A 16,064-nucleotide genomic window follows, 5' to 3' on the forward strand; every position below is an offset into this window, starting at 1 on the left:
GACATGACCGTCAAACCTTGTTTGCTTATATGAATGGTGCCCATGTTGAACAGGAATTTTTTGCATAAATGTGTCTATTACGCATGTGAAGCAGGAGAAAGAATCAACCTGAGCCTAAATCCCCTCTGCAAGCCTCAATGCTTCTGTATTTCAAGATCATTTCTGCTAACTTGGACATTCCAAAACTTTTTTTTTTCTAGAATTTTTTAGCATCACAGTAAATTAACATTTCCTAGGAAGAAGATACATAAACTAATCTAATTGTAAAATTATAACACGGACCCACATCAAGACGAGACTGACACAAAATTAATGTGGTGCTCATTTTCATAAAGGGCTCCAGATGTTTCCTGAGTAATTATAGACCAGTATGCTTAACATCCTTTATGGAAAAAATGTTTGAGGGTCTTATAAGAGATTATACAGCAGTTTGAGGTAGAAAATAACATTGCAAGCGATAACCAGCAGTTTTTGAGTACCACAAGCCTTATAGGAGAGGGCTCCCTGACTGCTGAGGCCAGTGTTGCAGAGGATATTGGGGTTAAACAACTTCCTCACTTGTTTCATCAACCATGGTTATATGAGTAAACCTACAAGGGGGGCAGTAAATATAAATACTCCGCCATAATATATATATATATAAGAAAACCAAAAAAGATGGACACGGGAGCTAAAAATAAGAAATTTTATTGAAGACAAAATTCTAAAAAAGTATATAAATACATAAATACAAACAACAATAAAAACGATGCAAAAGATAGAAGAAAGGCACTAGTGTTGCCTTTCTTCTATCTTTTGCATCGTTTTTATTGTTGTTTGTATTTATGTATTTATATACTTTTTTAGAATTTTGTCTTCAATAAAATTGCTTATTTTTAGCTCCCGTGTCCATCTATTTTGGTTTTCTTTTCATGGTTATATGAGGTTGCTCACTTTCGTAGTTAATTTCAGACTGGCACATTGCTTCCCAGCAAGGGGTGGGGTGCCCCATCCTCTTTATGGTCCTCCCACCGGGCATCTTGGTATAGCCATGTGTGGTTCTTTGGCTTCCTGTCCCCCCCTTTCATCCCTATGCTTAAGCTAAATTCGTCCTGCTCCTCCCCCCCCCCATTATATACTGCCATTTTGGCTCCGTTTTTCCATTTCCCCGGTAAATGTCGACTGAGCTGGTTGAGTTGCACCAGCAGTATGGCTGACAGAGTTAGTGGCAGACTGGATGGTATGCATGCAGGCAGAAGGGCAGGGCTACTTACCTCGCCTCCTAGCCGAGCTTTCAGCTCCAGCTCTTGCCTCCCAGTCAGCGTTGGGTATGCAAGTTAGTACAGGCAGCTCGCGGCATTCCCTGCTCAGAGACATGAGGTGGATGAGGTGAGCACGAGACATTCGACACAAGCAGTGTTTGAGGCCTCCTTGAGCCCATAGTGTGGCGCTGCCCCCTTTTCCCCTCTGCGCCATTTCCGGCAGCACTGTCCACTGTGTGTGGTGTAGCAATGGGCGATCAGACAAATACTTAATCAGCAGAGGAACCTTTAACCCCTCCTGCTAAACAGATTAATGAAGGGGTTACAGCATCTCATTATAGAACACCCAGCTAGTGAGGAGGCTGAAAACAATTTCTTTGATGCCCCTGACCCCCCTCTTAACAGCTCACAAGTGGATAACTTTCCATGTACCATCACTCCTGGTGCCGTTTCATGGAGACACCGCAGGAGGGCTCCCTCGGTCACGCTCCCGGTCAGGTTCCCAAAGCTCTGTTAGGCGTAGGGGCAGCAGTGCCGCTAGACACAGACATTCCTCCAGATCATCCAGGAGCAGCCATTCCAGATAATCTCTCTGGCGTTCGCGGTCATCATCGTGTGACAGTTTCTGCAGGTCTAGCCAGCGTACAAGGCAAGAAACTTCACTGTCGGCCCCGGGCAAAGCAAGCTTGTGTGGTCCTGAATTCCCTGCAAGGGTTGTCGTAAGGTCCATCAGGCAGTGAGTTTAACTTCATTGGGGTTTGGGGTTCTGGGCCTAAAGAAGAGGAATTAGCGTCAGCCATTAGGGCTTTGCTGTTAAAATTAGAACAGTCAAAACCCCTGCCCCAATTGATTTAACCAACTGTAGTAACGCCCAAAGCTGGTCTCCACATGGAGTCCTTTTTCTGTGGCATCAGGCCTCTAGGGGCTCAACTAAGATGAAGAGACAAAACTAAATATCTGGTCTAACCAATACATAGATATTTAGTCTTTGATCTCCGTCGAACAGCATAAAGTCGAGAAAGAGCAGAGACTAAATACCAACAGAACTTTTTACAGGCGGCCTAAGATTGCCAGGACTATTGGTAACTGGATTCAGGCCTCTGCGGTGCTGGGTTGTGTTATGAGCCAGCGTCACTCTGAACGCTGCTCTGAACTATTTCTATGGATTCAGTATATAATGCATGTAAATCACATGGTGGTATCGCCTGGTCAAAATATAATGAGTTCCCTAGGCACTTAGCTTGCATCCAGATATTGGGTGGGTGGGGAGTAAAAGCCACAGACGTGTGGTTTTGGCTTAGGATGTCTCAAAGGACGCCCCCATCTCTGTCCGCTGCTACTTCATCTCAGCAAGCAGTGGTCATTCAATGATCTGGGGTATGTTGGCTCTTTAATGAGGGTTACTGCAGGTTCTATGGCTTGTGCAACTACAAGCACAAATGCTCCACCTGCGGAGGTCAACACTCAGCAGTCTGCTGCAGCAAACCAGGGAAGGCAGTCAGCTGGCCAGCAGGTCCGTCTGAAGGGCAACAGTCTGCAAAGTGTAGTCGATTTGTACACCAGGTATATACTGTTACCCCAATAAATCAATGACAAAATTGCGTGTTGTTTTTTTTAAAGTTAGGACTTAAAAAAAAAACCTTTTATTCCAGCGAGCCATTCTTTGCGCACAATTTAAAGTCAGCCGTGGAGAACCCAGCCATCACAAAAGAAAAAAAAATTGAGAAAGAAGTGTCTCAGGGCCTTTTAGAAGGCCCTTTCTCAATCCCTCCCAATCAGAGTATCTCCACTTGGTATTGTCCCCCCCAAAAAAGATGAATTAAGTTTTGTTTGATTAAAACACCTGTCTCATCCAAGAGGTAGCTTGATAAACGACAGCATATCCAAAGAGGATGAGTCTGTGGCTTGTGTGTCATTTGACAGAGTGGTTTCTTTAAACCGTGAAGCTGGCCCCGGGGTGCTTATGGGAAAATCAGACAGAGTCAGCTTTCCAAGTCCTCCCTGTACATTCAGATTGTTACCACCTTTTGGACTGCTATTTAGACAGGTTTTTCTATTATGATACCTGCTTGGCATAAGGTTACTCAATATCATGCCATACTTTCAAAGTGTTCATCTCTTTCTTTTCTTTTTTGGAATGGATGGTACGCTACTAAACTGGGTCTAGAGCAGTCATATACGGTGGGTGTCAATTTCTCCTTGATTCTTACAGTCATTTTATGCAGTCCCACTTTCCACTGAGAAAACTACTGGTCCTACATGTCATTTATCATTTCTGAGCATAAAGTTAGATTCCAAAGAAATGTTTTTCAGGCTTCCGTCTGACAAGATAGTAAAATTACAGAGCTTTGTCTGCGGTTTTTACTCCATTTCAAAGGTAACTGTAAAACAAATGCAGGTCCTCTCGGGATTACTTGCCTTCGCATATTGAGTTATGCCTATGGGTCAGGTTTTTTTCACATCGGCTATACCCTTCAACAAGACATGACAAAAGTAGTCGTCATCCGGCAAGCTCTTAAAGGTTGGAAAAAAAAGAGTTTGTCAAGAAAGACTGTTGTCATCCTGTCTCTTATAGCTTGCTGGGTTGTTTGATTGCTGTGACGGAAATAGTTTCTTTAGAGCCCACCCTGAGCATTTCAGCTTTTTGCTTGGCCTTCTTTGGGGTATTGCGGGTCAGTGAGCTGGTTGCTCCATCTAAATCAAAGAAAGGGGATATAATAGAGAGCGACATTCTATCCGAAAATGGTTCAGTCCAAATTCGTATTCAGCATTCCAAAACGGACCAATACGGGAGGAATCGTGGCTCCTCTTGAGTCAGGTAGATGGCCTAGTTTGCTCTTTTTCTATTGTTTCTGCTTATTCAGCAGTCTGGCAGAAATCAGAACATTTTTCAGCTTATGTGGATGGTTCTTGGGGGTTTTGCCTTCGGACTGGACACTCACTCCTTTAGGATAGGTGAGACTACGGAGGCAGCCAGGGAAGGATTTCTAACAGGGAGTATAAGCTTATCAGCATGTGTCAGAGTGTTTTTCTTCCTATATGCGCCCTGAACTGTTGAATTCATTATTTATTTTTCCAGGTGCTCAGCGTCCAACGGTGTGGTTGCTGGAGCATTCATACATTTTTTGGGCCACTCAGAGAGCTGCATACAGAGCGGGATGAAAGTATTTGGGCTTTCGGGATCTTACATGTTCACAAGTGTTGCCGGAAGTGCTGGAGCAGAGAAGAACTTTATGTTCACCAGTTATTTAGTTGATTCATGCTGGTAATGACTTGTGCTTTCTAAAAATGGCTGAGTAAATGGCCCTGGATCATATTGTAGGTTTTTCTCCTAGATAATTTCATAGTTTGGTCCGAAATAATTCCAAGAGTTACATAGCAGGGTGCAAGAGATGCCATTGCAGTAGAACAGTTAACTGTCACATTTCTCGATTTGTGCGATCAAAATCTGGGGTTATAGTTCGCCATAGACAGCTGGAAGGTGGCAACCATCGCCTGATGGGACAGGATGGCATCCACTTAAATGATATAGGTTTGGTTATATTATATCAGGGCTCCAGGATGGGTCGAGCAAGCTTTGTTATTGCTTAGTGGCGGTCGGGGCTCTGAGTAGGTTTACACGAGCCCCTTCGTAGTGGTAAAATTATTGATTTGGAGAGTATGGGGCTGAAGACATACTTGCCCTCAGAGACGTTTTACGGTTTTAAAAGAATGGTTATTTATGAGAATAAAAGAAATAAAAAGCTGTGGCCGACCCCATCCACTAAGGAAGTTATGTGTCATGTGCCTTATTGGTCACATGGGAGGGAGGCATTCGGTTTTCCTTAAAATGTTTTTTTGGTCTTAGCAGTCTACTAAGGATAGAAATTGGCAGTAGAAATAGTCAGTTATCGATATAGGTGATCCGACTGCTGTGACCAGCACCGACTGGCAGAACACTATGGCACTTTTATCCCCATTAAAATAGAGCGCATGCTCGACTGCCACACCATTCATCCCTGTGGGGCTGCCCGAAATAGCGGAGCGCTGTACTCTTCTTTCTCCGCCAACTTCCATAGACAATGAATGGAGTGGATTTAGAGCATGTGTGCCTCCACTCCTCTCAAAATGGGACTCAGAGGAGCCAATTCATGGTTTGTATTTGTTCATATGGATTAATGTGGTAACCTGTGTTATAAATGCCATTTCCAGTTTTGGACTCTCTTGAATATAAACCACAGAGTTGTGTGTATGGAGATTATACAATGACCGACCGTATACCATAGCAATCATATGTGCTACCATATGTTGTTGTATTGCACAGCTATTCTCCTCTTGATGGGGTGTCTTAGCAGTGGTTGCTCTGTGTAAGAAAAACATGGCTGCTTTAAAATTATTTATTTTATTTCTCTTTCAAAACCAGCGACAGGGATGTACTCTGTACAACCACATGTTGTATGCAGATTCAGGCCCATTCACCTCCATGGAAATGTGCTGCAATGCTAGACAGAACACATTAATATGTAGCACTGGTTATTCAAGCAGCAGACATATTTTTCTAATCCTAAAACAGCGCCTTTAAAAGTTACTATAATTTCCCAAATCTTCTGACATGCCATAATAAGCTTATAGCCAAGATGCCACTGATTGCTAAAGGGGTCGTATCAGCGGAAAGAAGAAAAAAAAAAAAAAAAAGGATCTCAGTGCTACTCTCAAATATGGAGCACGTATGACATGGCTCTGTGCAGTTGCTGTAACTTATCCAAGCACACGAGATTAATCCCGGTATTACCAGGATGATTACTTTAGTCCTTAGAAACACTGTTGTGTTATTCATGGTATTTAGTGTGTTACAAAACTGTATTTTCCTCCTGGATTTACCATTATAAATCCCCAGTAATGGGTGCACCTCATCACGAATTGTACACTGGGATATCGGTCCATGAAGTGCTACAGTGTGCTGTGAGACCAGATATGTGGGTCTCCATGGTTTGGTTGGAAGCTCTCTCTCCTGACGTTACTCTAAAGCCGGGGTCACGCAACCGTAGCTTGCCTCATCCGAGAGAATCGGGCCGGTTATATAAATGACACTCGGATCACTCGCTGATCAGAGTGTCAGCATAACGTGATCTGATTCTCGGAGCACACTATGAGGAAAACATGGAGGAGAACAAGATTTCTCGATCTGCTGCACTGTGTCAGCGCATGGAAATCGGACTGCACCGAAATGTCATCGGTGGAGATAAGCGAATTTGTTCGGATTTGGTTCCAAATACGATTGTATTCGAATATTGTTTTTGCAATATTCGTCGAACACAGCAGAGCTTTATTAGAGTCAATGAGAGTAGAAATTACCGAATATGTTCGGAACCGAATATAAGACATACATTCGGCCTGAATAGTGTTAGAATATGGCCCCAATATGTCAAAATCAGATTCGGGGCCAAAATCCGAACAAATTCGCTCATCTCTAGTCATCGGAGCGCAGCCTGATGATTTCCACGCACTCATTGACTTGCATAGTGGAGTGCACTGATCAAACTCAGATGCAGTGATTTTTTTTCCTCAGAACGGCTCCATTTGAGAGAAAAAAAAAATAAAAAAATCAGGCATGTGCGTGGCTCCATAGACTAACATTGCTCCGAGTGCGATCTGACAAAACATTGGACAGATAATACGAAGCCCTAATTTGTATGAGAGACTCAAATTATTTAGCTCTGTATGTTGCGGAGTACTAGGACTCCAGGCAAATACGATTCTGACTGGTATGAGGGAGGATAAAGGAACATCTTATTCGACTCCAAGGGTTAACAATAACCAAATGTAATACCCTAATGAACATGAGGCAATGGATAACTGCTAAGGTCATGCCCTGGACTCCAGTGGTGACCTTCACCCTTCCTGACATGCACATAACCCTAAAAAATTCTTGACTGCTTATTAGAGTATTCATTATCTGCACTGAATCAGACCCCATTAGTGAAAAACGTAATTTTTGTTGTGTGCCAGGGGCTTTATTCAAGTGAAAAAGGTCACTGCTATTGGGCATAAGGTTACCATATGGTTTTATCTGTGCAACGTTTAGGTAGGGGGTATGTGTCAGAGTAACACCTACAGTACATACGAAATGAGCAAAAAAAATATTTCTGCCCCGATTCGGCATTCAGTCAGGTTATGACACCATGTGCTACTGATAATATTCTATGGAGAAATTATAATTTTTCTGCTTAGGCAATAGAGATATCACTCCTAGAATACTTTTGTCTTTTCTTGTGCATAAAATTATTTACAATGATTTTTCTGGCTAACACAGTACCACAATAAAAATGTTTTATTCTACATCAATATACAGTTATATAAAACCAGACAATATGTAATTACTGCGGCATGTGAACAGAATTCTAGAAAATCCTATTCGCCTCACTGGAAATATGGCTGCATGCCACAATGCGAGCATAGCTTTCTAAGTGGCGGATGTGGGGTTCATCTAGGATCAGACATGCTGGATTTACGCATACCTGATCCTTTGTTTCCTGACATAATGAGATTATACCCTTCTCCCTATTGAAATGAACGTGCATACTCAGCTGATCCTGGTGGGCTTAGTAATGGGAAAGCTGGGCGCGAGAGTTGGCAGCCAAAAGTGCACATGGTCAGCAAACATCTATTTGTGCATGATCAGCAATAAACTGTGGATGTACAAATTTTTTGTAATGCAACAGTCAGTTCAAAGGCGTAAGTAACAGACACTACGGAGTGTGAAAAATAAGAGTATAAGTGAAAAATTGCATTTGATGACAAAGCGCACATAGCCACTATCTTACTAAACCGGTCACAATGAACGTAGTATCTTGCCTGCAGGAAGATTGTTATAGGGCAGAAGGAGCTGAGAAGATCAGTGATTGACAGGCATCTCTGTATGCACACTTATACAGGAAAGGCTGTCTATCACTGGAAAGACCGCCCCCCTGGACCGGAAAACCCAATCAAGTGGGGATTGCAATGAATAAAGTAGAAATTTTAAACATTTGTGAGAAAAGCTTCAGTGCAACTTGTGTTTTATACTGTAGCTAGCCATCAGATCAATTTGTACTTTACTCATTAAAACCCCTGCTATTTTTGTGCCAAGAGTCCAGTGGGCGGTCTTATTCATTAATTGTATACACACACATGGCCTGATTAATCAAAGCTTTTACACCTGTATTCAGTCTTAAAATTTTTTTAAAAGTTGAAAAATTTGGGTGCAAATCGGGGCAGCGCTAAAATTTGGCAACTTTTGTGACTCTCACGCTATTGTTGTGTTGTGACTTCCGCTCGTCTAGTTCATTAGGAGCGGTGGCCTTTACTAAGCCACATTCCTACACCAGCAGGGACTGAAGTAAGATTTGTGGCGAGGCCCACTCCCCTCCTCCGGTGCCCCTGATTCATGAAGTGCGCTTCCTAATCCTGATTCATGAAGTGCGCTTCCTAATGAATTGGGGGCATCTGCAGTCACACACCCATTCTCGACCATCTGCTGTCAGTTATTTAAATGGACAGCACATGGACCTAGAGTTTTATTGATTGATACGAGAAAACAAAACTGTATTTTCCTACTCTCCTTACCATTATTATAAAAATGCTATAATGTGTGCACATCAAGAATTTTACAGAGATGTCTGTCCATGAAGTCATAAAGCTATAGGGCAGTGAGAACTTTAAGAACCAGAGATGGTTTTCACGGTATCAGAGTAAATTATTTATTCCTGTCTGTTGTGGAAAACTAGGACTCGTGGCAAATATGGCTTGGGGTGAACGAGGAGAAGGTAATGTACTGATTATGCGGTCACTGAAGGGTTAGCTAAAAGAAAAAGTACTGAAATGTCCAAGAGGAAATAGCCCATGATCTTATCAGTTGTTATCTCCAGTGGTGACATTCACCTTTTACAACCTACACATGACCCTACAAAATTATTGACTGTTAAGAAATTTATTATTTGCACTGAAATAGGAAGTCAAGAAACAATACAAGTCCTTCATTGTGTCATGTCGTGTCTCTAAGAAACCGGGATGATTACCACTATGGATACTATAAGGGTATGTTCACACGTGGTGTTTCTGCAGCGATTTTCCAGCAATCTTTATGCAGCATATCTGGTGCATTTTATAGTAAGAGAATAATCATTCAGATTTCTGAACTCTCATTTGCACGCTTTTATTTCTGCACCTACTTTTGGCCCTGCTATGTTTTTGCAAATTTTCAGCATTTTTTGCAGCTCTTTTTACCCATCGAAATGAATGTGGGTGAAAAACACACGTAAAAATACTGCAAAGCCCGTCGACAAGAACGTGACCCATAAGCTACGTGCGTACTGAGGATTGCAAGGAGTTTTTGAATTAGAAACTGAACTGAACTCCTCGTGTTTTCTCCCTCTACTAACCTACCTTTGCCTGACATTGCCATCTCCGTGTGCGGTTCCACCATTACTCCAAAGCAACATGCCCGCTGCCTTTGGGTCATCCTTGATTCCGAGCTTTCATTCACCCCCCACATCCGATCACTGGCTCGCTCTTCTTATCTGCACCTCAAAAACATTTCTAGAATTCACCCTTTTCTTACTTTCGACTCTGCGAAAACTTTTACTGTTTCACTGATTCATTCTCGTCTGGACTATTGTAACTCTCTACTAATCGGCCTCCCTCTTACCAAACTCTCCCTGCTCCAATCTGTCCTGAATGCTGTAGCCAGGATCATATTCCTCACCACCCGTTACACCGATGTCTCTACCTTGTGCCAGTCATTACACTGGTTACCCATCCACTCAAGAATCCAGTACAAAACTACTACCCTCATCCACTCCATGGCTCAGCACCACCCTACATCTTCTCTCTGGTCTCAGTCTACCACCCTACCAGTGCCCTCCGCTCCGCTGATGACCTCAGGTTAGCATCCTCAATAATCAGAACCTCCCATTCCCGTCTCCAAGACTTTACACGTGCTGCGCCGATTCTTTGGAATGCACTACCCAGGTTAATAAGATTAATCCCCAATCCCCACAGTTTTAAGTGTGCCCTAAAAACTCATTTGTTCAGATTGGCCTACCGCCTCAACACATTAACCTAATGATCCAGGTGTGGCCTATCATAAAAAAAAAAAAAAAAAAGTTCCTCGTATCATGTTCTCATACACGTTATGCAGTTAATAGCCCTCTGTGTCTGTACTGTTACATACTTAGGCAGTTAACTGGTTCATGCAGCCTTACATGAACACCCGAGCCTTACACTATGGCTGGTCCGAATAACTAAAGCAATTGTTACCATCCACCTCTCGTGTCTCCCCTTTTCCTCATAGTTTGTAAGCTTGCGAGCAGGGCCCTCATTCCTCTTGATATCTATTTTGAACTGTGATTTCTGTTATGCTGTAATGTCTATTGTCTGTACAAGTTCCCTCTATAATTTATAAAGCGCTGCGGAATATGTTGGCGCTATATAAATAAAATTATTATTATTATTATAGAAACTCTCCCCCTCAAATCTCAAGAGTCCTCAGAAACTTTGATTTTCCGCTAAGTTTCTGCTCTGAATACTCAACAAAAATGATTCTGTGTGCATATAGCTTAAAAAAGGTCTCACATCAGGGATAAGCGGAGACTATTTATGGTGTACGATGGTAAACAGGGCGGACAGTTCCCACATAAGAAGTGATATCCTAATGTCCTCTTGAGGGCACCAGCCTCAACTATCCTTTATAGGACAATAACCAACACTATGTACTCCACCGATCGTGGGGAACAGATGGAATTAAATCGATTTATCCATACTAATGGAAGTAGAATATTCTGGGGGTTATCGTGCCTAAAACAGTTCAAATATTATGGCCGAATATCTCAATCGGGACACTGATAGAAATTTTCCCTTTTTAAATTTGGTCTCAGGGCTGTGGGGACATAATAGAGAATGAGAGGTCGCTAAGTTAAGATTAGCGCCTTAAAACAACCTCAAGGCTTTACCTTTTTTTTCCCTTCTCCCCTCTCTTTCCTTATGTATTGTATTATTTCATACACCTCATTACCAATGATTATAATCGTTTCACAAATATTAAATATGGTCTCTATAATCTGTGATCTCTTGGCAATGAATGGAGCAGAGATTGAGCATGTGCACCTCTGCTCCTTTCGAAATGGGATTTCATAGCCCCAAACTCGGAATTACTGTAGGTCCCAGTGGAAGTAACCCTTGGAATAAAGGATGAGAAAACATAGCTGCAAATAGATGTAAACTGGAACACCTGGTGGAAAACAGAAAGCTCACGTTGCTTCTTTGAAGGGGGATCGGGATGAAAACCTCTCAAAACTAGGCACTGTACAATCTAAAGGTTGCAAAGAACGCTTAAAAAAAATACCTTAAAAAAAAAAAAAAACTTTAAAAAAAAAAATGCTTTAGGCAAAGAAAAACTTGTAGTTTTTCAATGCCTCAAGAAACTCCATCAACTCATAACTAAAAGGTCAGTTTTCGTTGGGTATACAAATGGAAATGGATACCCATGCAGATGACTGTGGATCATGGACCGCAATGCACAGACTAGCTGCGGGTCTCCTGACCCAAGATCAACAGCCTCAAAAATATATGAAGGGGTCATGCTCCACTTGGGAGACCCATGAACAGTTCATGCATTGCAGTCCATGATCGGTCCGAGATTTACATACGTCTGAATGAGCCATTATACCGAGATAGCTGCCAATCACTAGTTTTGACCACTCACTGGAATGTTGCAACTTGAAGCTCGTGGGCCCCAAATTATTGACAATATTGGTCTTTTTATATAGGCTAAGGGACTTCTTGGGCCCCTTAGGCTACGTTCCCATGATGAGCTTTTGATGTCGCAGAATTTCTGCACCTATTATTTAAGTTAGATTACGTGCGTTTTTTCATTGCATTTTATTAACATGCGTTTTTATCGTGTTTTTGACAATGTAATTTTTGTATTTGTTTGGCGTGTCATGTTTTAAATAAAGCTGACTTGTTTTTGAAACTTTATGGTATTTTGATTTCAGTGAACTTTAGTGACATACATAGGTGAGGATTAGATGCATTTTTTGCATCTAATGTAAGTTTATGGGGAAAATCCGCACAGTAAAGTCACATGAGTATCCATAAGAGAAACTGACATGCTGCGGATTTGAAAAAAGCACCGCAGGTCAGTTTATGCAGCGTAAATAAGAACAGTGGGCATGAGATCTCTAGAAATCCCATCCACTTTGCTGGAACTGTAAGATGACGCTTGTTTTCCCTGAGTCAAAAATTAGATAAAAGCTCATCGTGTGAACATAGCCTTAGGTTCCAGGCTCTGGGTGTGATTGCAGTCACTGCACCTATTGTAGTTACGCCCCTGCTGCTCAGCTCCTCCTGTCCTATAACATGCTGCCCATAGACAGCACAGCATTCAGGGCAGACCAGCCTCTTCCAAGCCAGAAAACAGGTATTAGAAATAAATTTGGCACACAATGACAATTTGTAAAACCTGATGTGACGGTGTACATTTTACTAAGAAATTAAGAGCAATAAAGCATATTTGGCGTCTGCCCCCTCCCCTGCCTTAAATATTAGACGCCGTTATCTGCATGTTCATTACATTTACTAGCTGGGATCAACTATTTAAGCGTTGTAGTAATATTTTTACATCAGAATATATCCTGGTATTTATTTGGCAGCACTTTACATTACAGAGATACACGTGTGTGCACGCACTGTGGCCTGAGTGCGCGTGATTAATGCTGCGTCTCTGTGAACAAAGACCATTTACATGCGTCCGTGAAATAAGGGTTGAAGACACAAGAAAGTGTCACCATCATATTTTGTAGTACAATAACTAGTGTGGCCCGGTATTGGAACTATTAGCTGCACATTGCAGAGCTGGACGGAGACGTCTCTTAGGGCCTTTGTTCGAGTCCCTTTGATATAATTGATAACATTGACTACGCGCGGGCGGGATAGCATGCGGTACAGCCATGTGGAGTGGATTCGGTTAGGTTTTACATTTCAGAAGATGTAAGTATAGATCACTAAACGCAGGGTTAATCTCTATATGGTATGGGTGTAGCTGAACTCAGTCATTTAGCACAACTCAGTCTGCAGTTAGGCCGTCAGTGGTTTTACATAGGACTGCAGATAAGCCTACTTCATTGCTTTAAGATTTGTTTCAGTTGGCCATAATTAAGAAGCATTTTTGCTCAAAATCCTGACCTGTCGCTTTCACTAAAACAAAGATAGGCTTTTAGGATTTTTAAAAAATGATCTCAGTTGGTTTAATCAGAACAGCAGAAGTTAATTGATATCGTGGTCATTATAGGGAGCTAAATTGTGACTATTCCAACACTAGCCTAGTCCCAGATGTATTATGCATCTGGATTATGGATACAAGCCCAATCTTGGGTCTAAAGAGCCCAACTGACAGCTCCAGAAGGATCTGTGTCAGCCCAGGTCTCTAGACCCACCTGCACGGACATATGCGTTGTTGGTACATGTGCGATCCGTGGGATACAAATGTACCAACGTAACGGACAAGTTCACACGAGCGCAACACGCACTTCTCAGCCATTTTGCAAACAAAGAGTGGCACCTAATGGCACGTGACATACGCCCGTCTGCAACGAGGATGAGCGCACACAGCTGCACAGGAATGACATCTGGAATTTGCAAACCAGACTGGCCCAACTGTAAACTTCGTCCCCTCTAATATGTATGGTGCTGGGGAATATGTTGGCGCTATAGAAATAAAAATTATTAGTAGTAGTATAAGTCTCCTTCAGAGGTCCATTTTTTTTTTAACTACATGGAAAAAAAAATGTTTGATATGATTTTCATCCATTTTCAGTCTGTTTTACTGGAATGCAGAAAATGAAAAAACAAAATGACAACCTTCCGACCCTTTAAACGGAAAACGGATTGCGTTCGGATGCCACCCGTGTGCAATTCAATTTTTCATGGACGAATTGAGATGCACTCACAAACTGGATCAGAAACGGACATCTCTACGTTTTCTTTTAGTGGTTGTAAAAAAAACAAAAAACCCAGATGTGAACAGCCTCATAAACAATAATAGGTTTGTGTTCTATACAATTAGCTCTAACGTATGTCTCGTCATTAGGATGAAAAAAATTAATTCCTTCCTAAAGAGCGAATTAAAGAATGTACTCCTTCTCTACGCAGCCTGTGGTATAAACCCACGCTACAGGCTCCGTCATCACTTCTTTGTTACTACGTCCCTTACTATTGCACATGGTCAGCATCACATTTATTGCATTATAAAGGCTGTAAATTATATGACGTGTGTGTAAGTGACAAAAAAAAGACAAACTAAAAAAATTATCCAACAATCTATGAATTGCACAAAGATTTCTATAGAGGCCAAAATGTGTAGAAAAGAGAGTGAGCTTATCCCAGTGCAATCAGAGCGGTGTAATATGAGATCTGTGGGGGAACCAAAACTTGGAATTTTAGATTAAGGAAGAACATTCCTGTGTCTGTAATGAAGCCCAAGCGCTTCACGAATCACGAGAAATGGAGATGTACAGAGGACTCAGCCCTTTCACTAGTTAATGGGGTTGTACATTGATCCATTGAAAGTCAAACAAAACCTTTTATGTCTATTCTAACTGCACAGCGCAGACGATTCTGCCAAAACAAGACACCTGATGCCAAACCTGACTCACCAAGTGCCTTCAGATATTCCTCAAAATTCTCATTGCTCAGCATTTTCCAGTAGCCATTGAAGTCAACAGGCATGATTGCTGGGGAGTAGTGGGGTGCTTGCTGTAGAGGCTGGAGGTGTAGTGTGTTCTGGCTCCAGTGACAGAGATGTGGTTACTCAAATCCTGCTGTTCACTGAGCCCCTCCTAATTCTATCACAATGGGAGAAGTTACCTCCCACCCGCTGGACATCTCTGCACACACGCCTGGGCTTTCCACAGCTTGACGCACTCACTATAGCCTGTTACATGGTGCGCTCGCCCACAACTTGGTCTGATGGGTGAGCGTATAAGAAAATATGGAGATTGCAGAAGATTTTACTTATTATTCTAGACCCTCTTTCAATTTAGTGCAGCTTCGATGGTCTATTATCAGCGTGCTCCTGCTTGTACATGTTTAGTATAGGAATGATATACTGTATTGTAGAGGTTTTTCCTATTTAATTCACTCTTTTTGGCCACGTTCACATGTTGAGTATTTGGTGAGTTTTTTTTACCTCAGCCAAAGCCAGGAGTGGGTGATAAATACAGAAGAGGTGATGTGTTTCTATTATATTTTTCCTCTGACCGTTCCTCTCCTTGTTTGGGCTTACAAATATTGAGGTAAAATACCGACCAAATACTGATGGTGTGAACGTGGCCTTAAGGTTAATGTTTGTTATAACATAATAATAAGTTATCATAAGGCCATGTTCACATGTTCAGTATTTGGTGAGTTTTTTACCTCAGTATTTGTAAGCCAAAATCAGGAGTGAAACAATCAGAGGAATAGTATAATACAGGGTGTCCCTAAAATCTGGACACATAGGCAAAAATATTTTGAATAAATGACATTTATTAACAATTTATTCAATTGGAATATTATATAACTTCTCCAATATGATTTCCATCATTTGCGATACAAAGTTTGATGCACTTTTCAAGTTTCTATTATAGTTAAACTAATTTTAATTAATGAGAATTCCTATGTGTCCAGACTTTAGGGACACCCTGAAGAAACATGTCACCACGTCTACATTTTTCACCTATTCCTGATTTTGGCTTACAAATACTGACATAAAATACTGACCAAATATTGAACGTGTGAACGTGGCCTTATTTACCGCAATCATATGGT

The 16,064-nt window shown here is 41.7% G+C and overlaps 1 protein-coding gene across 1 annotated transcript in view; it reads right to left on the reverse strand.

Moving 5' to 3' along the window:
• Positions 1-15,077, reverse strand: part of RBP1 (retinol binding protein 1) — a 49,358-nt gene extending 34,281 nt beyond the window's left edge. The window contains exon 1 of the mRNA XM_069727822.1: positions 14,912-15,077. Within this exon, the coding sequence (XP_069583923.1) occupies positions 14,912-14,984 (73 nt within the window). The 5' untranslated portion in view covers positions 14,985-15,077. The remainder of the gene's footprint in view (positions 1-14,911) is intronic.
• Positions 15,078-16,064: the final 987 nt, after the last annotated feature.

This window comes from Ranitomeya imitator, chromosome 5 (assembly GCF_032444005.1).
Source record: "Ranitomeya imitator isolate aRanImi1 chromosome 5, aRanImi1.pri, whole genome shotgun sequence".
NCBI classification, from domain to species: Eukaryota; Metazoa; Chordata; class Amphibia; order Anura; family Dendrobatidae; genus Ranitomeya; species Ranitomeya imitator.